This window comes from Mastigoproctus giganteus, chromosome 14, assembly GCF_048544385.1.
Source record: "Mastigoproctus giganteus isolate SK-2022 chromosome 14, ASM4854438v1, whole genome shotgun sequence".
Lineage (NCBI taxonomy): Eukaryota > Metazoa > Arthropoda > Arachnida > Uropygi > Thelyphonidae > Mastigoproctus > Mastigoproctus giganteus.
In genome coordinates, this window is record NC_143588.1 from 76,245,222 (window position 1) to 76,272,718 (window position 27,497).

Sequence of the window (27,497 nt, forward strand, 5' to 3'; positions counted from 1 at the left end):
GGCCACAGAAGCCGATGCGCCAACAACTACCAAATCAATCACACACACACACACACACACACACACACACACACACACACACACACACACACACACACACACACACAGCGAAACCTCTCTGAAACAGACGCCACTGGATCAGAAGAAAGTTTTACTATACAGAGGTATTTTGCTTTGCACAGATCACTGTAGCTGGTTTCAAAGATATTTAAAAATGAAATTCACTGTATATATTTGTGTTTCAATTAATCAACTATTAGTAAATAGCACATAATTAACTTTTAGTAAAAATGAATATAAACCGCTTTGTTCAGAGCATTTCATTCTGGCAATTTAGTTTTTATTATGGATAATAAGCTCACATAGTAATTTTAGTCCTTGTTCATTGTATTTGCTCAAATAGAATTCTTTCAATGTAATAGAATACAACCTACCCTTTAATGGATCAGCTCTCCCCTTTTAAATTTTTGCATATGACCTTGCTGTAAATGGTATGGGGGAACCTGCATACACAAACATATTCGACAAAACCTTCATATGTAGTTACTTAAATAACCATCAATTCTCTGCCAAGTGGAAGCTGCATGTGTTGGCAAAGGAAAATTGCTACTGTCCTTCACTAAAAAATGTGGACACCATTGTTGCTAAAGCAATTGTGAAAGTAATGTCAAGTATCACAGCATTTTTATTGAAGCATATCTACAATCAGACAGTCCAAAAAGTTTGTAAACATTCGTTACAAACAGTGGTGCGAGTATTAATGATATACTGTGTCATCTGCTCCACAAGTAATCCATAGCTATCACAGGTCTAAGTAGTAATATTGTAATGACCTTTACTTGACTCCATCGCAAACCCCAATGACCTACAAAAACATATGTCAATTACTCTTGAAAGTGTCCATTTTGGGGAGGTCATTTAATATGTAATTTCTAATACTCCTGTCAAGGGCCAAAGCCTTCAGGCTTGTCCACAACAAGAGATGTCTGTTAAGGGAGGTTTCACTGTAGTATTATTTTTGCTCAATGCTATAATATGAAACAAATGTACATAAGAATGTATCCCTTGGTTTTAAAAGTCGCAATGAACTTGTTTCATAGAGAAGAAATTGCAAACCTTATAAGTATTGCTCAAAATTAATAATAACCTTGGCATTTTCTATTCATAAAGCAGCCTTCCAAAAGAAAGGCTCCTATTAAAAAAAAAAAAAAAAAAATATATATATATATACACACATACATACACAGTAGATTCCGGTTATTTGGGCCACCAGTTAATCGAGGCAGCCATTTATTTGGGACAAATCTTAAAGAACAGAACCCAATCAAGAAAACAGCCAAGGTTTACTTCGCTTAATTGGGACAACATGCCGTTTAATCGGGGCAGGAGACCGCAGCACTCAAGATCACCATATGATTGTCTCCGACCATACTACATTGTCTGGTCATATTTCTGGAGGTCACAACCGTTAAACAATTAGCAGGTTCCAATTTATTGGACTTTTCTGTTAGTGCAATCTATCATAAACGGATAATAAACTCGATCTTATTGAATTTGCAATAATACAGACAGCTGGAATTCTGTGGGTTATTACGGTGAAATGTGCTTACACTTCCATGAAATCTTCAATCATATAAAAAATAAATTTTCAGAATCTTCTCTTCATTCCTATTTTTTAAGCTTTGCAACTTGTTACTCTGTTCTCACTTGCACGTATCGTGTTACTTGCAATTTGTGTGTGCCGTGTTCTTTGTTACTGATTGCTTATCTTTTTTTACTGTTTTAAATTTTAACCCCCACCAACAAATTGTTAGTGAACAGAAATATCAACTAGTTAGTATGTACATATTACAGTACGTATTAATTAAGCTATGCACGTAAGCGTAAATTCATTTTTATTTTGCTAACCTGTGGAAAATATTCTTCCAATTTTCATGTATCATTTAATTTTTTAATTATTAAGGTAATAAAGTGTAAATCTGTACTTAATATATCTTTACTTTTATAGTCTGCAGATAATATTCCTCCTATTTTCGCTAATTAGAATCGCTGTTTAATAGAATTAAAATTCAATTCACAAACGTGATCACAATGACTGGCGCTTACTACATATCGATAGTGAACGGTATTTTACTATGGTCCATCGTAAAGTGATTTTTGATTACAGAAAATCAATCGTAAAGCTGTATTTTTAACTATTTATGTGAAACTTTGTATAATTGAGGCAGCTGCTTAATCGGGACAACATGCACTAGTCCTGATTTGTCCCAAATAACCAGAATCGACTGTATTTATTTATTTAAATGGTTAACTATTGCAATTTTAGATATTTATATATTTGGTAAGGATATATTTAAAAATGTCATTAACAACTAATCCAGATGTAAAATTTTTTACATTATATATTCAAACTATACTATGGATTAAACTGTTCACACTATCATGTCAAAAATGTAAATACTGTTAAGTGCAGGCAAGTATCATACTAGTTGAGATGTAAAATGTTAAGTAAGAAAAGAACATGGACACCACCTAAAAATTGGCTCATTTGGATAACATTGCAAGTTTAGTGCCACACGGATCCAGCATACGACTATGAAGAAGGGTGATGATAATTTCATGAAGATATACTTTTATATGAATGTCTTTATGGTCTTATTTTCATTGAACAATTTAGCATGGTGATTCTGTAATAATAATCATGATGATGGATGTGGTAATCTATTTTCAGAAATAAGCATCTACTGAAATATGATATAGACTGCACTTTTTTTTTTTTAATCCCTTTTGCTGTATGGCTGTCCGATAAACAGAAACTGCTATAATACATTTTTAACAATATTATTTTAGCATATTATTATTTAGCAATTGGTGCACATATATATATATATATATATATATATATATAGCCACGAAATATAACAAAACAACTTGGTTGGTTAAAAAGTGTTCAGGATCTAAATTAATTCATGTGATTTATTTGTATGTACTTTTTAATGGCATGAAATAAATAACACTTCAAACAATCTTTATGTGCATAAGATTTTAATCTCTGAAAGAGCATCTTGCTAAAAATGGGTGCACAAAGCACATCCACACACAACATCATGCTGTAACAACCAAATCCATAAAGAGAAACAGACTACATTGAGCATGGACGCATTACCCTATATCTGAGGCATATAAAACAGAAACAACGGCTCTCCACAAAACTTCAACTTTTACACTCCTGATTTCTGACAAAAGAAATAAAAAAAGCCACAGGCTGTACTTATAACAGATTGTTTACTCAAACCATTTGAAAACATGATTTTTCCATGAAACTGTTGTAACGTGGTCTTCAGAAGACCTCATGGCAGAAGTATACAGGTTAAACACCAATAGCGATTTTCTTTGGTGTTCATGATAGTATACAGAAAAAATGAGGGACTTTTTTACATGTGATTGGCTTATAAACTACAAGCGTCAACGGCAACAGATATTCTTAAAATATCCCAAATAAACAAAACACAACTCTAAGTGCATAACTGAGACGTGCTTTGTTGGTTAATAATAACCACATGCCATTCATTAATCTAATGAAAAAGTGAGGCACACAAAAATCGTACCGTAAACATTATTCAACAATGTGTAACAAGCAGTTGTCACTAAACACAAGTATACAATAGTGTTTGTTATCTACTCCGTCGATGTTTGGGTCCCCTAGTTCTGCCTGTCCCACTAGTGGTGGAAATGGTACAGAGTTGGGCTGATACCTTTGCTAGTTCACTTTCTTCATTTGTTACTGTTTGTCTGTCAAGTTCCAACATAGCTTCCTGAATAGCATTTTCTAAGTGGGTATTCATTTTTCTTCCTCTGTAAATAAATAAATCACACTTTAATTTAGCGCAAAAAGTTTGCTATTCTTGTTTTAATATACACATGTTCAAGAAGAAATAACACACATGCAACATTTCTTTGTTCTGTTTCAGAGCATTAATTTTACAAGTACATATATACATACATAAAAGAGCAATATAATTTCAAGACAACTGAGCTAGATGATTCTTTTCTTTTCTTTTTATAAAAAAAGATAATCGTGACTGCTACATAATACATCAATATGGTTTTTCATATCCTTACACCAGTGGAAGTTGCACCATAAATTAAAATCAACACTATGTTATTTAATCAATTTCAAACTAGCACAGATAAAAAATTGCTCCAATTTGACAATTCTACATAATTTAGATCTAAGAATATATTTATTATGTAGCTTAAGGTTTGGAACACGAATACATGATAGAAACATTGTTAACTAAGAAATTAATCCTAGAATACCATGCCTCATAAAACTTATGATACAGCAATGGTTTCAATCAATTTAAACAAACATATCAGCATACCACGAAACTGAGCATGTACGTATTCTGATATGCAATGGCATGACCATAGTTTCTTAATAACTATTAACATTTGTTTGTTAATAAATATATAAGTTTGTTGTTTCTCCAGTTAGTGGTGTCTTAAATTTTACATATTAATAGTATTGAAAATTTTTATACATTATATTTAAATTGAGTAATTTATTTTTACATTATTAAAAAAAAAAAAAAAAAAAAAAATTTTTTTTCCCAATAATGTCTCAGAAAAAAATCCAGAAGTGGTGTTATTTCTTCAAATAGGCCTCTGAGGTTGGGTATATTCATACTGTGGATTTTAGTGTTTTGCACCAACCTTACGTAAAAATAAAAACACAAAGGAAACTGGACTTTTAATAACTGTGTTTATAATAAATTATAATAACCTGTATTTACAATAAATTTAACTTTACGATAAACTATACATATAAAATATTAAAATCTGCTACATTAAGAACAATAAAATGCATTAAAATATACTAAGTTAAAAGCGATAAAAAAAAAAACCATAGCTTTCAAAGGCTCCAGCCTTCTTCTTCAGCGGTATTTTCTTCTTCTGCAGTACATCTTTAAATAGGGCGCATAAGTTCTGGGACCGTAAGTGGCTCGAGAGTTTGCGGATCTGTTCTACAATCAACATTAATAGAGATAGAGGTACGCGGATTCATCCCCTCTTTGAGGCCACTATCCTCAGAAGGGATGAACGGTTCCGTATGACTCCCGCTCGAGCCACTTCCGGTTCCACAACGCAAGAGAACGGAACGCGTGAGAATGAAACACGTGATGAGTACCATGAACCTGCTGATATTTAAAGATGTACTGCAGAAGAAGAAGGCTGGAGCCTTTGAAAGCTATGGTTTTTTTATCGCTTTTAACTTAGTATATTTTAATGCATTTTATTGTTCTTAATGTAGCAGATTTTAATATTTTATATGTATAGTTTATCGTAAAGTTAAATTTATTGTAAATACAGGTTATTATAATTTATTATAAACACAGTTATTAAAAGTCCAGTTTCCTTTGTGTTTTTATTTTTACGTAAGGTTGGTGCAAAACACTAAAATCCACAGTATGAGTGGTGTTATTTCTTTCTGACAATATTTATAAAGCTGTAGATCCTTTTTTCCCTAATACAACTTGTGCCTTCTGTCCATTGAGACCGAGGAAGCTGATCACCACTTACCACAAACACTGCAAGAAACTAATATGAGGACAGCAATCAGCAAAAGGCTACCATTCAGTGTGAAAATATATTAAAGTTGGCAAATGCGTACATATAATAAAATTATTTCTTTAAATTTTTTATTCTCTTTTTACAGAGTTGTAAATTTTATAAGCAGCAGTATTAAGTCACATTATATATCAAATATAATGTGACTGGCGGACACTAGCTGTGTGCCGAAGTCTGAATTACTTTGAAGTAAACATTATGCACGACCAAACTGCGTGACGCCTCGAACTAGAATGGCAATCACATCAGTGTTGCCAACTGTAGTCAGTTGAAAATAGCTGAGCCACAATGCAAAATAGATAAAATCCTATGTTACCAATGAAAAAAAAAAAAAAAAAAATTTTTTTTTTTTTTTGTAGCTATAGGGAATTTAAACGATTGATGTATATTCTCCAAAAAATGACAAGGGGGCATGTGTCCCTACCCTGAATCTGCCACTGCTTCTGCCCTTCACTAAACTCTGTCTCAACAGAAATCTAAAATTTTTTCGTGCAACGATTGCCCAAAATGACAACTGGTGATGACCAGATGGTTATAGTAAAATCATACAAAAAAGCAAGCTTATAAAATGTCACACCCACTTCATTTTCTTATCACTTCTAATAATTTGTCCAATCCTCCTTTAAATCTATTCAAACTTCCCATTTCCACAAACTATATACAAGTTAATTCCAACAATTACTCTCTGGATGAAAGCAAATTCCCATACATCTAACCTGCAACCACCCATTTTCAATTTATGTCCCTCTGAGTGTGTGGAATCCAAGGAGTAAGGGTTCCTCAGCATTTATTTTACTCCACTCATTTGGAGATTAACACATTAATCAAGTCTTCTGAATAGGTTCCTAATTTCCATATTTTGTGATTTACAAAATTCCAGTCTTTCTTGGCAGGTATGCCTTTTTGTACTGTTGAATAATCTTGCTACTCTTCTTTGCATCAATTCTAACAAATCTACACCCTTCCTGAAATGATGCTTCCAATCCTGTATGCAGTAGTACTCAAGAAACAGCCTAACCACTACCTCACACAATGAGATAATCATCCCTTTGTCAATCTAACATAAATTTACCTATGTGTACTCCACAGATTTGATGAGGTATGTCTATCAGTTTTTCACTACTCTTTACCAACACTAACACATGCAATCTAACATAAGATACTATACAGGGTGTTTCAAAAGTGATGGTCAATAATTTAACCAACCCCTTCACGGAACATTTTTTTCCGGAAAATATGCCATAACGGATCGACTTTTTTTTATTTTACAGATTAAAAGTATGCATCGTGCGAATACTTATTGTAAAGTTTTTTGTGTTATTTATTAATTTTTTTGTAGAAAATACATGGGAGTAATTAATCCATTTGGGCTATCCTGAGTTATCTCGTGTATGCCAAAAAGTATGCAAATTATACAGATTTTTAAAATAAATTAGTGCTTGAACTAAAAGAAAGGCACAGAAAAAGTCTTCATTACTCATTATATAAATAAATTTCAAAAATCAAGTGGAATGCACAAGCAGTAACCTCCCACCACAAGCAGTAATCGCAAACTAACTACATTCTGACACATGGCTGCCACAAGTAGACAGGCGAGGCAAGCATCACTTACGGGCAGCAGTACAAGAGGGTGCTGAAATATTTTTCAATATTGTTTTTGTGAATTATTGTGAAAATAATTCACAAAAAAAGGGTTCAGTATTCTGCATTTAGGATGGCAAATTATATTTTGCTTACTGGCAGCACAGGAATGCATGCTACTGTTCTGAAATTGCTGTACAATATAAGTAAAACGAAACCAGTCGTTTGCTGCCAGGCGTAAGAAAATCCTGAGAAAACTTGGGATTTACCTGACTAATGCAAAATTAGCCAGATAAATACCAGAGAAAATACGTTTCAGTCCTAAATTTGGAGGTATTATTGTATCCCGAGATATTTCGAAGTTCCAAATAACATTTAAAACTAAAAATGAGATATCTTGGGATAATCCATGAAAGGGTTAAAGGTGAACTGTACAGACTACAATATGTAAAAAAAAGTAAACATGGGTCCTTAAGTGAACTGTACAGAGCTGGGATCCACCACGGACTTGCTTGTTTAGGTTATGCTCATTCTCTCCCTTTCCCTCTCTCAATGCTCTGAGACGTAGCAGGCATACTAGTACTTGTCAAAGGATAGTCAACATGGAAAGAGGTTACAGCAACGAAAGGTATGCGGACATGCACTTCATGTATGGTAAAGACAACAGCAGTGCACTCGAGGTTGTATGTTTGTACCAAGAAGCATTTCCATGCCGAAGGCAGCCCAACAGGTGCACATTCATCAGGGTACATCAATGCCTTAGAGAACATGGGTGCTTCGCACAAGGAGTATGAGCAGGTAGGCCCAGAAGCATAACACCCGATGTTGAGGAAAGGGTGTTAGAAAGAACAGAACAAAATCCAGAAATTTTGGCAAGGAGGGTTGCTCTGCAAGAGTGTGTACTGAGTCATAGCAGTGTGTGGCGAATTTTAAATCACCAATTACTGTTACCCTACCATATCCAGCATGTAACCAAGTCTCAGCAATACAGACTACCCTCCTAGAGTGAACTTCAGCCAGTGGATGCAACAACAGTGTGTCCTGAACCCCCAATTTTTAAACAACATTTTGTCCACTGATGAAGCTGGGTTTGCTCATGATGGTATTTTTAATTTTCGTAACTGTCACGTTTGGTCCAAAAAAAATCCTAATGCAATTCACGAGTCACGACATCAGCAATGTTTCTCATTGAATGTCTGGATAGGACTACTAGGAGACTGCCTAATTGGACCAAACTTTCTGCCAAACAGCCTAACAGGAGAGCTGTACCTTCAGTTCCTGCATAATGTTCTTCCAGACCTCCTTGATGATGTTCCACTTCAGCACCCCAGAACATGTGGTTCATGCATAATGGTGCATCGGCACATTTTGCTTGAGTTGTGACTTGGTATCTAACTAGAAGGTATGGTCAACGGTAGATAGGTAGACGTGGGCCTGTAATGTAGCCTCCCAGATCACCAGACTTAAATCCTAATCCTCAGATAGGGGTCATGTAAAAATATTGAAATAATTACACTCAAACACCAGCCAAGCGGACCCTCCAGTTTCTAGATGTCCTGGTTAGTAGAGATGGTCTTGCTGTTGTTATTTGGTTTTTAGGAGCATTAGCAACTAAGGCCATATTGCTTCGGGATATGCGGTGGTCATTCCCTGACCTTTCCGCATCCTCCGTATTTGGTGGTGACTGGCTTGAACCCCGGTCTAATCAAGAAGCGTGTGCTACGCACTGCTGCTCCTTCCCACCTAGCTATGGAGGCGACTCAGAGATGGTCTTAGATTAAAGACAACAGTATATAGAAAGCCAATGTGCCGTAGCAAATATATTCATTACAGCTCGGCACAGGCTTAGTATAAGAATAGTGTAGCCAGGGTGTTACTGAATAGGGTGTGGACCCACTCTAGTACCCCCGAGGAAAGAGAAATGGAAATATGTAAGGTCACGGCAGACCTCAGTAAGTGCAGTTACCCCCAGAGGGTCTTGGACAAATATATTAATAGGGTTGAGCCCAACCGTAGGGAGTCACCCGCCCCTGTGGCCACCGCATATATCTCTTACTATCCGGGCCTTTCTGAACGTGTTGTACGGTCATTGCGGGAGTGTCAGACCCACTGTGTGCAACTTCCGGGACGGAGTTTGCACACAGTGGTGTCGCAAGTTAAAGACCCCGTAACCCAAGACTCCACTAGTAGTGTGGTCTATGAGATTAAGTGCCCGAATTGTGAGGAGTGCTATGTGGGGGAGACGTTTAAAAGACTGTCTGGGGGAGCACATGACTGCTATAAAGACTGCGAACTATGGGAGGTCTGCTGTGGCAGAGCATTTCTGGGAGAAGCAACATTGGATCTCCCCTGAAGACGCAGTCATAACTGACTGTGCCCATGGCTTCTGGGAACACAAGTGGCTCGAGAGCTTACGAATCGGTGCATCTAGTCATAATTCTATCAACAGGGACAGGGGTATGCGTTTACACCCCCTGTTCGAGACGGTTGTCCTCAGACCTGATGATCGATTTCGTATGGCACGCCCCGAGCCACTTCCGTTTTTCCGGTGCACAAGTGGGAAATGCCGACTGTGACTGGTGAATCACGTGTTTGAGTGCCATGGGCCTGTTACTTAAGGATGTGTCGTGCCAGTAATAATTAATGATTTTAGCATTGTTTTTAATTGTTTTAACCTATTTTATTGTATTTATTGTAATAGTCTAGTTTAACTGATATTCGTATCATATTTATTTTATATCTTATTTTATTACATTTTATAGTAAAATTTTAACCGCTTGGCTGGTGTTTGAGCGTAATTATTTCAATATGGAATTACCCAGCCCCATAGGCCTTTTTGAAGATATATCATGTAAAAAGCTTGGTGTACACTTCTGACATTAACACAGTTGAGGAATTGCAGCGTTGGGTTGAAAGAGCCTTTCAGCTAATCAGAAATGACCCAGGAATGCCTGAGAGGAATTGCAACTCAATGTAGAGAAGACTACAAAGCTGCGTATGGATGCAAGGACAGCATTTTGAACACCTTTCGTAATATCCTGTAACATGTAACATCTGTAAAATCCTGTGGTGTTGAAAGCAAAAATTAAAAATGTATTATATTATGTTTAATGAAACCACCCTAAGCAAAGTATTCACAGCTGTTTGCTAAACTAGTCCTCCCATAGCCAGTGATGGATCTCAACAGAAAGTGTGCATTATCTCAAAAACGGTTCATTTGCAGCCCGATGTTCACTGGAACTTTTTTGCTTAATTTAGTTTGTTCTTTTCACCTTTAAATTATTGACCATCATTTTTGAAATGCCCTGTATAACATAAAACAGTATTCATTCTATTTCCATAAGGTAACAACCTAATTCTGCTTTGACATTAGCCAGACTCTCTGCTTCTACAACATTGAAAGGCAACTTATTCCAGTGTTTGACAACTTGCTACCTGTAGGTGAACTTCACAAAATCCAATCTTCTGCTTATAATCTGCTCCTTATGATTTTATATTTGTGCCCCCAGGAAGATCTATTATACCAGGGATAATAGATCTTCCTCACTTATTTTACCCAATCATCCTTTTACACAACTCAATTAGATTCCATCCCCCACATATATCTAGTTGTCAAACTTTGCAGGCTGCACCCTTTATTGCTGTTCTTCATTATGTGCACAGAGATCACAAATTGTGAAAGACTGATTGTAAGGAACGTAATGTTGGTATTATAACATTCTGCTAAAGTTTTATGTTTTTTGGAAAGATGGTTTATATGCTCCTACTGCTGATACTTTATAAAGGTTTCTACAAGAGCATTTCCTGTAACTACTGGGAACAATAATGTCCGGCCTATTTCAACTTGTTGTTTGTTATTTGGTTTTTAGGAGCATTAGCAGCTAAGGCCATATTGCTCCAGGATATGCGATGGTCATTCCCTGACCTTTCCGCATCCTCCGTATTTGGTGGTGATGGGCTCGAACCTATTTCAACTGAAGATTGCAAAGCATATCGCAGATATTTATCTTTTAACTGTCGGAATTTTTTCTATATTAATCTGATATCTGTATTCTCAGTAATAACAGAATGCAAAGTGTATCCAGGAGTCATTTTTGTACTCCCCATCTTATTTGTCTTTCAGTAGCTTTAATTATTTTGCAATTAATCAGATTTTGAGTTGTGGAATGCTTCTGAGTATGTTCTATGCTTTTTTTCATTTCCTGTCTTGTTTTACTGCACAAGTTATTTCACAAGGGGTTTGCAGATAAGCATTTTTGTTAGATGATCGTGGTTTACCTTTGCAGCTGCTACTAGTATCTGCTTGGTGGAATTATCTATTTATTAAGTCTGGATAATGTAATTAATCATTCAAGACAATACTAGCAGAGAAAGTTTTGCAATCTCTCTGGAGAATTTCCATCTTATCCTTTGTTCTGTAAATGCTGATATTTGTTTGCAATTTACAAGAGATCAGAAATGATCGCTGGTGAGTGGATCATTTAACAATATCCACTCTATATATGTACATAAAGCAGGGAAGCATATAGTGAAGTCAACAGCTGTAGTGGATCCTGTTGGGAGATGTATATGAGTATTTGATTCTGTATTTAACAGCCTGAGGTTATGATAATCTAGTACCAGTTCAATAAACTTCCCTTTATTATCCATATGGGGGAAACCCCATAACAGGTAGTGCCCATTTAAGTCATCTAATAAATAGAATGTGACTAGCGTTTGTGCAACAACTTCAAGATCTTTGTTAGTACAACATGATTTGGTGAAAGGTATATTGCAGTGGCGCGGAAACTTATCTCCCTTGCAACCCCCTTTATTAAATATAAAATTGACGTGACCCCCCTTCACGTAAACACAGAGGTGGGATGACCAGATTTTTAGAGAAAAAATAGCATTTCATAAATTAGAGTAGACAATTTTATTCAAGTACCGAGAAAAGAATAAAACATTTCTTTCTTTTTAATTTACACATTAAAATAATTGTTTAATTGAATACAGTAAAAACAACAAATTAAATTTTTATTCTTCAATTAAAATTACAAACCAATAAAAAATGAACAATTACAAAACAAAACAATAAAAAAATGAATAATAGCAAAACAAAGCAATTAATGAGAAGTATGAGCCTGAATAAACGATAATATTTGGTCCATATTTGGCTCAATATTTGAAATTGCTAATCTCATGTCATCTTCTGGATCAAGCCTGGAACACTGTTTTGTTTTTATAGCTGTTAATTTTGAGAAACCAACCTCACATAAATATGTAGTCCCGAAAGGTAGCAATGTTTGTATCGCCATTTTTGATAATTCTGGATACTCGTCTCAAAGAGAAAGCCAAAATTTTTCACAAGTTGTAATGTTGAAACGAGCATATAATGCTTTGTCACACAACAGGTCGATAAGATCTTCCTTTTGCTCAATGGTAATTTCGGGGAATGAAGAAATATCAAAAGCAAAAGGATCACAAATCCAATACAACTTTTTTTCTGGAGAAACATGAAATCGTTTGGAAAAATTCTTAATTAGCATTGTCAGGTGGGTGGCAATGATATATCTAAATTGTAAAATGTCAATATTACTGCTATTAACAAAATCAGAAAAACATGGGAACATTTCAATGTTATTATGCTCAAATTCAGTTTTCCAAAGATTAAGCTTCTTTTTGAACGCTTCTATTTTATCAATGAGTATTAATATATTTGTTCCATGTCCTTGAAGACTTAAATTTAAATCACTAAGTTTTTCAAATATATCAACAAGGTAATTAAGTTTTCCAAGCCATTTTTGATTTGTAAACAATCGGGCAAGGTTCTGATTTGTATCTGATAAAAACAATAAAACTTCATGTTTGAGGTCAAAAAGACGTCGCAACACTTTACCACTGGTTATTATTGTTATTTTTTTTTTTTTAGGAGCATTAGCAACTAAGGCCATATTGCTCCGGGGATATGCGGTGGTCATTCCCTGACCTTTCCGCATCCTCCGTATTTGGCGGTCACGGGCTCGAACCCCGGTCTAATCAAGAAGCATGTGCTGCGCACTGCTGCTCCTGCCCACCTGGCTACAGAGGCACCTTTACCACTGGACAACCACCTCACTTTCGTACATAAAAGAAGCGTTTCATAAGCGGATCCTATTTCATTACAAAGTATAGTGAAAAGTCTGCTATTTAAGCTTCTACTTTTAATAAAGTTGACCACACTTACTGCATCTTTCAAAACTTTGTACAAATCAGTTTGAATTTCCTTTGCTACTAATGCTTCCCTATGTATAATACAATGATTAAAAACTGTATTTGGAGCAACTTCCTTTACTTTGCCCTTTAAACCTTTATTTTCTCCTTTTAATGCAGCTGCACCATCAGCACAAATCGCAACAGTTCTTCCAAGTCAGATTATTTGTTTGAATGAAAATATTTATAACATCAAAAATATTCTCGCCCATCGTTCTTCCTTCCAAAGCTTTGCAAAATAGAAAATCCTCCAAAATATCTCCCTCGTAGCAGTATCTGACATACAATTAGTTGAGAAAGGTTTGAAATATCTGTGGATTCATCTAACTGCATTGCAAAAATTGGACTTTCTCTCAATCGATTTAATAAATTGAATTTTATGTTGTCTGTGATAACTGCAATATGCCGCGAGACTGTGTATCTGGACAGAGGAATGGTTTTTAAATCGTTGATGTACTTTTCTCCGTGCATAATTGAAATCATTTTTATTGCAGCAGGGAGAGAACAAGGGATTCAGCAATAGTATGTGATTTCAAGTTTTTTCCTACGAAACTTCTAACAATGCTCTTAAAGCTTTACAAGGAACTGCCGGTTTCTTCATGAAAGATTTCTGACCTTGTATGGTGTCAGCATGGCTTTTGAAAAAAGATTCAGTTTTTTTTATTAGCTCTGGATGTTTCGTATGCAAGTGTCTTTTTAATTTAACAGGTGTCATGCTTTCATTAGCCAGTTTTTCGTAGCATATTATGCATAAAGGACGTTGCTCATCATCACCGACACTGTAGGTGAAGCCATACTTCATAAATTCCTCTTGATATTTTCTATTCTTTTTCGTTTCTTTTGATTTGGAATATGATGGCTCTCTACCAGAAATTGGTGGTTGCACTTCACTTGAAATAACGTTAATGTCCAAATTTTCACATGATATAATATTTCTTACCTTATTAGCTTCTGAAGTAACTGAAGCAATATTATTGTTGTCACTCCTCGGCCTTTTTGTTCTGATTACCCAGTTGTCCATGGTAAAATATGTATTTTTTTTCCTTCTTAAAAACAATGATAATAATAATGAAACGTGCAATAGAAAAAGTAGCAGAAGAATGAAAAACACATCCAAGTTGTATGAAAGCACCGAATTATGAAGCAGAATAAAGCATGCGTGCAACACACTTGCTATATATATTTACTGCTACCCCATATTCGCACCTCAGGCCTTTAGGCAATTTGAGAATTTGTGCTGTAGCATAGCAAGCACGAATTAAGAGCTAAAGGGATTACAGCAAAGGATTAATTGAATAGTACTTCTCAGTACTACTTGTTGCTGAGTTGTACTGAGAAGTATTAATATATACTGAGAAGCTGCATCAGTCAGCCGCTTTTTGTGTCCATGGTCAGTGAGCAAATTAAGGCGAATTTCAGAAACAGTAGGGTTCATTTGTATCTCAAACTTAGTTCCAGTAGTAAGATTTCTACACATACAGTATTGAAAAAGTCATTTTAACAACAGGTTTAGTAACAACAATAGCTTCTATATGCACAAAAAAAAAAAAAAAAATTTCCGCGATCCCTCTAGGGGTCGTGCCCCAGTTTGCACACCACTGGTATATTGAAACAACACAGTAATTTTAAGGATGATACTGACAGCAACTGCTTCCAGTGAGGTTTGTAGCAGAATGTCTCGATGGAATTCTTGAGGTTACTGGGACTGCTATACTTCCATGGGCAGAAGGGGTTAAATTTCTGTCTTAACAAGGTCAAAATTAAATTGTAATTTTGATCTTGGGAGTAACTTGAAAGCAATTGGCTACTTGATCATATTAGGAAATTAAATCATGAATATCATCAGTATTGCTGCAAGTCTCTATGACCCCACTGAATATTTAGCTTTCCAGACACAGGGATTTCACCACTGCACAGCTCTCTTTCTTTTGTGAAATTGCAGTTTTGTTTTGGTAAAATTACTTTTTTAAATTAATAAATAAAAAAAAGTATAAAGAAAAACATTACTTTAAAAATTGGATTACATCCACATAAATATCTGAAATTCATAACTTCATGTTTATTTTTAAAATATTAAAATACAGTAAATATCCATCAATTGTATGAAGTATCATGCATTTTTTCATGCCTCCAGCACTCCCATTTAAATGCTTTCTAGTATATATGGCTTTTTTAAGGCCACAAAGAAGGAATAAACTCAGATATAAACTCATTTCACTTGACTTTTGGAAAGTGAATAATATAAGTATAAAATTATATAAATTCTAAAAATCATTAATTTGCAGGTTTGTTTACTTCATATTTAACTCTTACCTTTGAAGGTCACTCTTTGCAACCCAGTGTTTAGCTATTCATTATTACATTCACACCAGTTTTTTTTTTTTTTTTTTTCTTAAATTCAACATTATTCATCCACTTTCTTGCTGATACAGTAATCTGTACTTTTTGTGTGTGAATGTGTTCAATATGCTATCAATAAATTTTATTAATGAGAGATTATTATTATGTTAATACTACAATTATCATGTTTATACACTAATAAGCAAGATAAGTTTAATTTAATTTTAAAATTTATTATATGCAAAAAAAAAAAAAAAAACCCAACAAAAACCATTGCTTCACAAACAATGCAAAATCCTAAAACAATGCTAACTAAGAAAATATTGATGGAAGAAATATAAAAAAAAAAAAAAAAAACCTCCAAAAATCAGAGGGAGAAAGGCCACTTATAGTGTTCTTTAGTCCAGTCCCTTCAAAAGCACTATAATGGGACTTGACTGTGTATGATAAGCCAGAAACTTTAAAAGGGCAGAATTTTGTACTTCTCTTCTCTTCTGTGTATAAACAAAATGACTGTTGGTTGCTCATCTCAAAAATAAATAAGAAAATAATTAAGGTTTTTGGTTACTTATCTAACAGATAGTTCAGAAGAAATATGTCAATAATTTCAACTTTTACCTTCTGTGCTTCTTTCTTGCTCGGTGATGGGCTTCTAATCCTTCTGAAAGCGTCTTTAGTTTTTCAGGCTCTACTTGTGTGTATGTGTGATCTCCAAACCATTTTACCCACAGCTAAAACACAGTTACAGTTAATATTTTAAAAATTTAACACAGTTATTATTTTAAAATAATCTTTTAGTTTTATTATAATGTAATTACTTTCATAAACACTACTGAATATAAAATAAATAAAACGTTTGTGACATTAGTTTGTGGCTATTTTTTTATGATTTTTATACATTCATAATTAATTGCCTTAATTGCACTGTAATCTGGTCTTACTCTTTAAATTCAACTTTATCTTCTATATTTTCCTGTGAGGTTTTTCTCCTTCAATGGTTGAATTTCAATTTAATACATTCTCCTGTCCCATGTACAAGATATGTGGGCACCTCCGTGGGCAGGAGCAGCAGTGCGTAGCACACGCTTCTTGATTAGACCGGGGTTCGAGCCCGTGACCACCAAATGTGGAGGATGCGGAAAGGTCAGTGAATGACCACCGCATATCCACGGATCAATATGGCCTTAGTTGCTAATGCTCCTAAAAACCAAATAATAACAACAACAAGATATGTTATACAGTAATCTCAATTTAGTACCTCTTTTGGTTGAATGACAAATGAAAACAGCTTCTTGGCTTTTAAAACATTTAGTGGGAAGAAAAGATGGCACACGCACACACACACACTGTGCTGAAATTTTCTCTCTCAGAGTTAGAAAATTTGTGAAATAAGTATAATCTGGCTACCAATATATTAGCATTAGTTGAGGCATATGATGTAAGAAATCAGGCATCAGCCAAAAAAAAAAAAAAAAACCCCTCCCATTTCACCCATCTGGTCACTCCAAATGTTCATCTAGTTCGGACTTAAATTTATTTAAGCCATCAACTTCCACAACAACAGATGGAAGTCTGTTCCAGCAATTAACTACCCGCTGGCTAAAGGCAAACTTTTGCATGCACATCTATCTACAACTCTTTCTTCAATTTGAATCTATGCCCCTCAGGTTCTTAATCTGAGCAAACGGAAGTATCCTGTCAGCCAGGGCCGTGCCAAGCCATTTTAGTACTCAAGGCAAGAATGAAAAATTTTCGTCCTGCTGTTAATCACGGCAATGTTGGGAATTATTTAATCTTTCTTTTGGTGCCCCTTTCAGCTTTTAATCTGAGGCAAGAGCCTTGTTTGTCTCACCCTTGGCACGGCTCTGCCGTCAGCACAGAGTCTGCTCAAAGCATTCAAGGCCTTATACATCTCAATCAGATCGCCTCGCAGGTACCTAGTCTTCAGATGCTACAACTTGCAGAATTTAAACCTTTCTTGGTAAGAGCACCCCTTTGTTCCTCTCACCAATCTTGTTGCCCTTCTCTGTACTTGTTCTAGCAACTCTACATCCTTCCTAAAATGAGGCCTCCAGACCCGTATGCAGTACTCAAGGTGTGGCCTAACCATTGCCTTATACAAAGGTATAATCACCTTGTCTCTGTAGCAAGATTCCGATATATCATTGACAAAACTCCATGACCTGCTCTGGCAGCCCGTCTGCACTGCTCAGAGAACTTCATATCTGACTGCACAATTACCCCCAGGTCTTTTTCATTCTCCACCTCCCTGAGTGTAGTACCACACAGTTGGTACATTTCTTTTGGGTTACTGCTACCCATATGCAGTATTTTGTATTTGCCAACGTTATACTTCAGTTGCCACTTCTCAGCCCATCTGCCTAACTTCTAGATCCTGTTGCAGTAGAATATTCAATTATTCATTATGAATAATCAGTATGATTATTCATAATGAATAATCATACTGATTATTCATTCATTCAAGTAGAGATTCATAAGTAATGTACCTCTGTTATAACTAGACATTGGATTACATGTATTTTCAAATGTGCATATTATTAGCAACACCGCATTTTTCATTAATGTGATTTTGACAGGGGACAGCAGTGTTTTGTATTGTCTAGACTCTATTGGCAATGAAAGTTAGAGGAATTGCCATCCTGTACATTTATTTTTCTTTGAAAAATTAAAAAAAAAAAAAAAAAAACCTTTACTGCTTTCTAAACTGGGAGAGGGTAAAATCCTGGGCCATACTTTTGTTGCAGTGGAAATCACAGAAAGCTGCAGAATAAAGTTTGCTTTATATATATATGGCAAACTGAATAAAGATGGAAATTATAAAGGACACATTACATTCAAGGTAACATGTCCTTTACAAGAGCTTCAATTTCATGGAAAATGTTTGTATTTGATTCATCTATGCTGTTAGGTTTATTCTGGTGCACTTTTCCCTTTGTGTTCTACGATAAAAAGTCAAGTAGAGATCAGATCTGGGCAGTCATGCACCTTTGGGGATAAGGGTAATATAGCTCCAATTTTAACTAATGATATGGGTCAAAGTAATGCTTGCACTCACTTCAAGAATTCTTGTCTGTTGCTGCAACAGCCGATGTTGGCAAGATGTTCTGAGGGTATCAATGTTTTAAATGAGTCGGAATATAAAGCTAGGGAAACAAGCCTGAATAACTTAGGTGGGTCAGGGTAAATTAAAAGGGTGGTGGGGTCATGCTTCTTATCAAAAGCTGCCTGAGTGTGAAAAGAGCTTTTGATGGGTCTGAAGTTATGTCTGCCAGCATAGACTATGTGTGTAGTGTGAGCTAGTTGGAAGCAAAGATATAATGAGAGTGGGAATAGAATCTACAGACCAGACGTTTGTGAAGAGTATGATGAGAGTCTCTGCATGCAGATGGAATGAGCAAGCAAGCAAGCAAGCATGAATGTCTTATTATAGGTGACTTCAATCTGCCTCAGATTTTTTAAATAAACTAGATTATTTTTTATGCCATCATGTTAGAGAAAATACCATGGGTGAGAATATTTTTGATCTCACCATTACTCATGAATCAGATGACATCACAGAGATTAAAGTACAGGAACCAATGTCATGTAGTGATCACACAAATGCCAGTTGGAAGGTGAGCAAAGATGTTTCAGAAGTTAAAGGCAAAGGCATGGGTTTTAATTGCAGAAGAGACTCACAATTTAAGACACTATATGACATCTATTAATTGGGCGGATTGCAGAGGGAGGGCAAATACATTTGACGTATGGAATACTATAAATCAAAATTCACACTAGCCACGAAAGCATACATATCATTAAGGTGATTATATTGCATGAAGCGTGGGACTACTCTTAAGATTCACTATTGAACAGGTTTGTGCCTTTGCATCATGTTTTGTTCACAGAACTGTCAAAGTTGATAATTGGCATCATTTTAATTGTATCTCATATTGTGAATACCTTCACAAAAAGTGACCAAGGTACTGCACTGCTTTAAATAAGTAATGCTTCACCAGTGTAGAAGGCTAATGTTACTTATTTTAAGCAGATACCACCCAGATGGCACCATTTCAAAGCTGATTGGCTTCGAATTAGTGGGCGGGCAGGTACACTGGTATTGCAATAGTGACAATCCAGTTATGAAGTATAAGCTCACAATATGAGAGATGCCTGATGGTGTGTAATAGTATAAACTAAGGTGATTATTTTGCATGATGCATGGGACTATGCTTAAGATTCACTACTGAATGGGTTAGTGCCTTTGTACCATGTTTGTTCATAGTGAACTATCAAAGTCAATAATTGTCAATGTTGTTCCTGTGTGAAAACAAGCCCTTAGGCTAAGAGGCCAGATGAATAACACAACCAACATAACCCACACTAACACTTCATGAATGCTCACCAACCTATATAAATCTAGCGCCTTTACAGTTTTGTATTCATCACATTGCTTGACGTGGAGTTGGACAAAAACCCCGGAGCCGCATTACAAATAACACTATAGACTATACTTGGGGAACAGAAACTCCAAAATAAATTATATACTTGGTGGGGTTAAATTAAAAATAGTAGAGCTTCCTCTACTATTTTTAATAGAGATGTGGGATCTGGGAGTTATGATACAGTCAGATATGAAGTTTTCTCAGCAGTGTAAACGGGCAGCCAGGAAAGCCCGTGTCCTATTGATGATTTATTGAACATTATCCTATAGAGCAGGGGTTGTCAACCTTTTAATTCCTACCACCCACTTTTGTATCTTTGTTGATGGTAAAATTTGCTTACTGCCCACCGGTGCCGCAGTAACTAAATTTAGCTCCTCGTCCAGGAGTATACTTTGAGAAGTGTCCAGTGAATTATTATCTATATTCAAAGTTTAGAGATGGAATACAAAAGTAAATTGCAAAAGCATATTTTAAAAAGTCAAACTCGCGAAGTTGTTAACAATGTATTCGATATATGGAGAAAGAACAAAATTTGTAACAACGGACAAAAAACCCCCACCGCCCACCATGAAAGCTTGAATCGCTCACTAGTGGGCAGTAGGGACCGGGTTGACGACCACTGCTATAGAGATAGGGAGATCACAGTCTCATTATAAGACTACATTTGGAATAAAGTGTTCAAGTTTGGAAACCAACTAAAAAAAAGAGACAATGAGCTTCTTGAAGGGATTAAAAAATGGGCAACTCACTTGGTGAGATCAGCAAAAGGGTGACTGTATAAAAAAGGCTCGTTATACTGGTGGGGGAAAAAAAAAACCCTTTTTCACTCCTTGTTAAAATTCAGGGTGATTCTTGTAGAGCTGATGTTGCTGAATTCAGATATGACAACCATATTGCTCTAATACCCACCAATTTTAAGGGAGAAGGGATTAAACTCAAAAACTAAATTTCTAGTAAAAAATTTTTTTTATATATTTTAAGGAAATGTTATATTCAGTATTAAAAATTGAACAATAGGTCTATTAACTTTGTTCTATTTATAAAAAATGTTTATCTGATAACAAAACACATATTTTGTCATTTTTCCTTCTTTATAATTGCTTATTGGTGTCTCCCATACAAGATTCGAACAGTAGTCTGCCAACATATTTTGACTCCAATTTCCCCAGTATCTTTTTCCATTTGAGAAATATCTTGGTGAAACCCTTTACCGTGTTCATTGGAGACAACTTAAGTTTTCAGAAAAAAAAAAAAAATCTAAATGCGAATGTACAAAATTAAGCTTCCCAACTCTCTGTATGCTAAAATTAGCTCACCCACAATCTTACTGTAATTTTGTGATTTCTCATTATCTAAAAAGTTCCGGCAGATGTTTTCGCATGCCTTCCATGCTCCTATTTCTGTAGCATTTAATTTTTTTAGTGAATTTGTCAACTTGGAATAGCAGTTTGATTTGAGGACCCACAAAAATTCCTTCTCTTATCTTGGCCTCACTGATTCAAGGAAACTTTTTCCTCAAACAGGAAAATCATCCTTCTCTTTTTTTACATTTTTTTTTTTTTATCACAATATTTTTTTTTTTTTTATCAAACTTAACTTGGTGTGCAATGGAAGTAAATAGATTTTTGACTTATCCACCAAAGGATGATGTGCTACATTTTCTGGTCTGGTGTAGTTCCTGAACGGTCTGGCCAATTTTTAACCCTGTAGTGGCAATCCATTGCTCGACTGTCCCACCCATATAAAAAGCAGCTGTATTTAGTGTGTTCACCTTGCAATCCACCCAGTCAACAGAGCTACCACTTTTAGGTCAACACAGATATTTCATTTGTATTCTTGATAGCATATTTTTAGCAAAAGAACCTGTAGGTTCTTGTACGTTTCCTTCATGTGAACTGCATAGGCCAAAAGTATAGATGGATACTTATTTCCATTATTGAGTAAAACTGCTTTCAAACTGATCTTAGACGAATCAATGAAAAGCCTCCACTACATGGGGACGTGCTCCAGATGTAATGCTTTCATTAATTCCTGGACTTTGTTACAATACACCAAAGCACAATACATGGAGTAATAGGTCATTATGTTAATTGCCTCTTCCTATAAAAAGGCATCGTGACACCATTTTCAAGAAGATCCACTGTTGAAACTGTGATCCTAGTAAATGAGTCTTGGTTTTGGAGAGGTCCAAATCTCTGACCAAATTGTTCAGTTCTGCAACTAAGGCCATATTGCTCCGGGATATGCGGTGGTCATTCCCTGACCTTTCCGCATCCTCCGTATTTGGTGGTGACGGGCTCGAACCCCGGTCTAATCAAGAAGCGTGTGTCTGCCCAAGTGATTAGATGTGGCTTTGCAGTATTAAGAGTAGAGAAGTCTGGATCTGTACTCATTCTCGGTTCTGCATCTTCTGGAGACTCCTTTTCTGATTCTGAATTGAGAGTCAAGCCCACAAGTTTCTGGTGGCGTTGGCACTGGCATTGTATCACAATGAGGAACTGGCATTAGAGCAGAAGGTATGTTGAGATAGTGGCTTTTGATGCAATTTTAATACCACTTCTCCATAAACGTAGCAAAAGCTATCAGGCTTATTTTGGCAAGAATGCGACATATTTCATGTACAATTGAGGTATGTGCATATGAGAACACAATTAACAATTTACACTTATGCACATAACACTTGTTTACAAACAAGTGTTATGTGCATAACACTTGTTTGTAAACCACTCACTCACTCTCCGAAACACACACACTTTTTGAAATACAAAAAATGCTAGCTTGGTGTGGAACCCACTCATATATATACTAGTAGAGAAGTTTCTAGAAGACTCACAATGTTCCTAGAGAACTCCATAAAAAGTTTTAGAACCTTCCAGAAGCATCCTGACCTTTTTCTACACATAACAATATTCTACAGCATGCCTGAATATTCTCAAATGTTGTAGAAAGCTCCAAATTAGCATATCCAGCTCAGCGTTAAATTTATTTAGGCTATCAACTTCCAACAAAAGATGGAAGTCTGTTGCACCAATCAACTACCTGCTGGCTAAAGGCAAATTTCTGCATATCTATTCTACAACTGTATTTCCTCAATTTGAATCTGTGCCCCCTCAGGTTCTTAATCTGAGCAAGAGGAAGAATTCCATCAGCATTCAGCTTGCTCAACCCATTCAAGGCCTTATACACCTCAATCAGATCACCTCAGAGGTGCCTACTCTCCAGGTGCTGCAATTTGCAGAATTTAAGCCTTTCTTGGTAAGAGCACACCTTGTTCCCTTCACCAATCTTGTTGCCCTTCTTTGTATTCATTCTAGCAACTCTGCATCTTTCCTAAAATTAGGTCTCCAGACCTGTACACAGTACTCTAGGTGTGGCCTGACCATTGCCCTGTATAATGGGATAATCACCTCCCTGACCTGTCCTGGCAGCCTGTCTGCACTGCTCAGCAAACTCCACATTTGCCTGCACAATTATCACCAGGTCTTTTTCACTTTTGAACTTTTGTATCATCTGCAAACTTGGACATTAAACCTAATATAACTTCATCAATATCATTAATAAATACACAAGACAACAATGGGCCTAGCACTGAACCCTGGGGGCTCCACTAATAACGTTAGTCCAGGTAGCGCAGTGTCCATTTATTACAATTCTCTGCTGTCTCCCACTCAACCATCCCTTTATCCATTGCAGCAACTTTCGTTTAATGCCATTCAGCTCCAATTTGTATAACAGTCCTGCATTTGCAACAATAACAAAAACCTTCCTGAAATTCCAGTATATGATATCAATTATTTTTTGTATTCAGTTCTTTGTGACCACATCGTAGTATCCAACCAAATTGGTCAGACAAGACTTCCCCTTAAAAAACCTATGCTGTGTCCGAACTATAACTGAAGTCAGGTCTAGTTGATTCTGCAGTGCTTCTTTAACCAGTGACTATTATTTTCCCTGGAACAGAAGTTAAACTAACAGGTCTATAATTATTTGTGTCACCCTTTGCACCCACTTTGTGAATTAGGGATACATTTGCACATCTCCAATCCACGAGGACATTTCCTGACTCTAAGGATGCTCCCATAATTATGGTAAGGGTTTGCTTACTTCACTTGCTGCCTCCTTCAAAATAACTAGATAGATTCCATGTGCTCCAGGTGCCTTTTTTTATGTTTAACTTCAACAATTTCTCCTCCACTTTGTTCTCAGTTATTACAAAATCACTTAGCTCCCTGTTAGAGTTTGATAAACTTCGTGCACTCCCCTCATTGAATAAATCCTCATGTGTGAATGTAGATGCAAAATACTTATTCAGTTTATCAGCTACCCTGGCATGATCATTAATGGTCAACCCATCTATGTTAAGTGGTCCAATCTGATCCATCCCTTTCCTTCTAGAGTTTACATAAGTAAAGAACTCTTTGCTCCGTTGCCAAGGATTTCTCATAATTTGCCTTTGCCTGCCTAACCTCCTTTGTGACTTGCTTACAGACTAGTTTATATCTGCCATAGGCTTCTGTGTCACCTGATATGCACCCCATACATTTTTCTTCTCTGCCACAAGCCTCATTAGTTCAGCTGACATCCATTTAGGACTAAACCTTGAACAGTATTTCTTAGTTGGAATGAAAAGCCTAGTAGCCTCCAGAATTAAGTCCCTGAAGGATTCCCATTTAGAATTCAACGTTGGTAACATCATCAGGTGATCCCACTGTACAGAACCCTTGGCTTGTAGCCGTGAAGGGTATTGTGTACGGCATGAGCATTTTGTATGCACTAAAGAGTTCTTCTAGAATTTAAAAACAGTCTGAGACCCCTTTATGAAAGCAAAAGCCCTTTCCTTTAGCCTTAATGGTAGTTATATCTTTAAGTAATTCCCACATCAGTACATTGTGATCACGGTCACTCAGTGGTTCCTTTATCTGCAAATTCTTAATGCATGAATAATCACTGCTGATAATCAGATCAAGAGTATTACTCCCCCTGGTTGTCTCTCAAACATGTTGCTGTAGAAAACAGTCATCCAATAAATCCACAAAAGTCTTGCTAGTGTGTCAGTGACCAACCCACAAGTTCCAGTCAATATCTGGATAGTTAAAATCCCCCATTATAAGACATTCTGATTTACTTGCCCACTCTATTTCTCTTCACAATTGGTCATTATACTCATCAGATTCATTTCTAGATTTACTCTCATTCTTCTTTTCCCAGTGCTTATGTCACACCAAAAACAGACTCAACATTGCGTTGTCCACCAACATCAATTGTTGTTGTTGGTGTGACACCACGTCTCTGATATCCCAACAATATCTGCCTTTGATGTCTTGACTAGCACTTCAAGCTCATCAAATTTATTAACTATACTCCTAGCATTGGTGTACATGCACCTGTGCACCTGTTCCTACTCTTACCCTAACACAGCCTATGTATTTACTTATTCCACTATGAATCCCGACAGTCCTGGAAATGTCCATTTCCTTGCTTTCCAGGCTGCTGCTCATTCTAATAGAAGTAGTGCAAGAATCACTTTTACCTCTGCCAGCGGCTACTGTTAATCTATTAGTCCGTGTATCCCCCCAAGCTAGCAGTTTTCTGACCCCCCTAACTCTGCCTCAATAACATCAGCAAATATTCTTAAACCCTTTCTATTTAAGTGTATCCCATCCCTGTAGAAGCAGTCTCTCCTGTTAACAAGTACAGACCAAGTTGAAAAAAATTCTTCCCCTTGAGCCTTTCAAAATCTCTCCAGGGGTTAATTGATCAACAAGGTTCTCATCATATACTGCCTCCTATCGTGTCTGGGCAGAATTGCAGACGCTTCCACATTCAACCCTAACTCGCAACTTTTTTTCAATGTTGACCTGTACTTGTTGAGTAAATCTATCTCTTACTTTTAATGTCATTAGTTCCAAAGTGTACAACAATATCACCTTTTGTGCCCTTAAAAGATATCTGCTCTACAACGTCGTCATCTTTTGCCCCTGGCAGACATACATGGTCCTTTTCCACCTATCCTTCTTGCATAGTATATTCCCCGTTTCCCTGACAATAGGGTCACCAACAATAACTAGTTTCTTTGAGACCAGCGCATTCTGCCTTGTAGATTGCCTCTGTGTTGCCTGATGCACAGGAGTCAGCTCTGCCATTGAGCTGGGCAGCTGAGAGCTTTGAGAGCTTGATTTACCCTACACCTCAAGTCTCGTAAACACCCATCAGAATGCTGAGTTGGCACCTAATTTCTTGACACTGTAGACACCTAGCAGACACAAAGGCATCCTCCTTGGCTAGATCATATCCTGTTTTAGAAATCTCTAGATTTCTAAATGTTGTAGAAATCTCCTGAATCGAAAAGATAAAATAAAAAAAAAATTAAATAGATAAAATAGATTGAAAAGATGATTAAACCAACTAGTCTTGGTCTTCGGTCATTAACCTACGATATTTGAAAGCTAAGGTGATGTGATGAGAATATTTTAAACACATATCTGAGTTTTTGAACATATTTCTTATGAGAATCTGTCAAGATTATTTCAGGCAGAAAATTAATGCTAACCAGTGTTATGTGAGTTACAGAGCTTGGCAACCAGGTACTTTAAAGGTGACCAGACTGAGGTTTATAAGGCTCTGAGAGGGGTTAGTAAAATGAATGAATGCAGAATTTTCACTGTTATAAAGCATTTCAGAACTAGAGGCCATAAATTCAAATTACTGGGGAAGAGGTTTAGACTACATTGTAGGAAGTTTTCTTTTTCTAGGAAAGTTGTTGATTGCTGGAACAAGTTGCTTTCGCAGGTAGTCAACGGAAGCACATAATTTGTATTTTTTTTATGACAAATACTGCATTGAAGTACCCCCAGAACCAGGGATAATGATATTTGTCTCTAAGCTGAACATAAGAACATTCAAATTTTGCTGCCATTAAGATTATTACCATATTCAATACCACTCATATACCATATGAAATTAATAATATAGTTTATTAAGCTATTTGCCTAAACTACCATACATTTACTGATACCCATTATCAGACAATGCTGTTTGTGGGTGGGTTGGGGGGAAGAAAATAGAAAGGGTTACAAATTTGAATATATTACACAATTACTGTTACAGTTACAATTATACAATTCTAAAGTATTAAGTCTGAATTACTGTTACAACAGAAACCACGTATTAAATTAGGTAAAGATAAAGCCAATTAAATTCTTACCTGCTGACAAACCTCTCTTGCTGATGCTCTCAGAAACCTGATGTGCATACAGGCAAGAGGTGCTG

The 27,497-nt window shown here is 36.2% G+C and overlaps 1 protein-coding gene across 1 annotated transcript in view; it reads right to left on the bottom strand.

The window, feature by feature from the left end:
• Window positions 1–3,044: 3,044 nt before the first annotated feature.
• Window positions 3,045–27,497, bottom strand: part of LOC150075257 (uncharacterized) — a 258,146-nt gene continuing 233,693 nt past the window's right edge. Inside the window, exons 6-7 of the mRNA XM_090388340.1 lie at window positions 16,402–16,514; window positions 3,045–3,855 (exon numbers count right to left, since the gene is read on the bottom strand). Of these exons, the coding sequence (XP_090244466.1) occupies window positions 3,675–3,855; window positions 16,402–16,514 (294 nt within the window). The 3' untranslated portion in view covers window positions 3,045–3,674. The remainder of the gene's footprint in view (window positions 3,856–16,401; window positions 16,515–27,497) is intronic.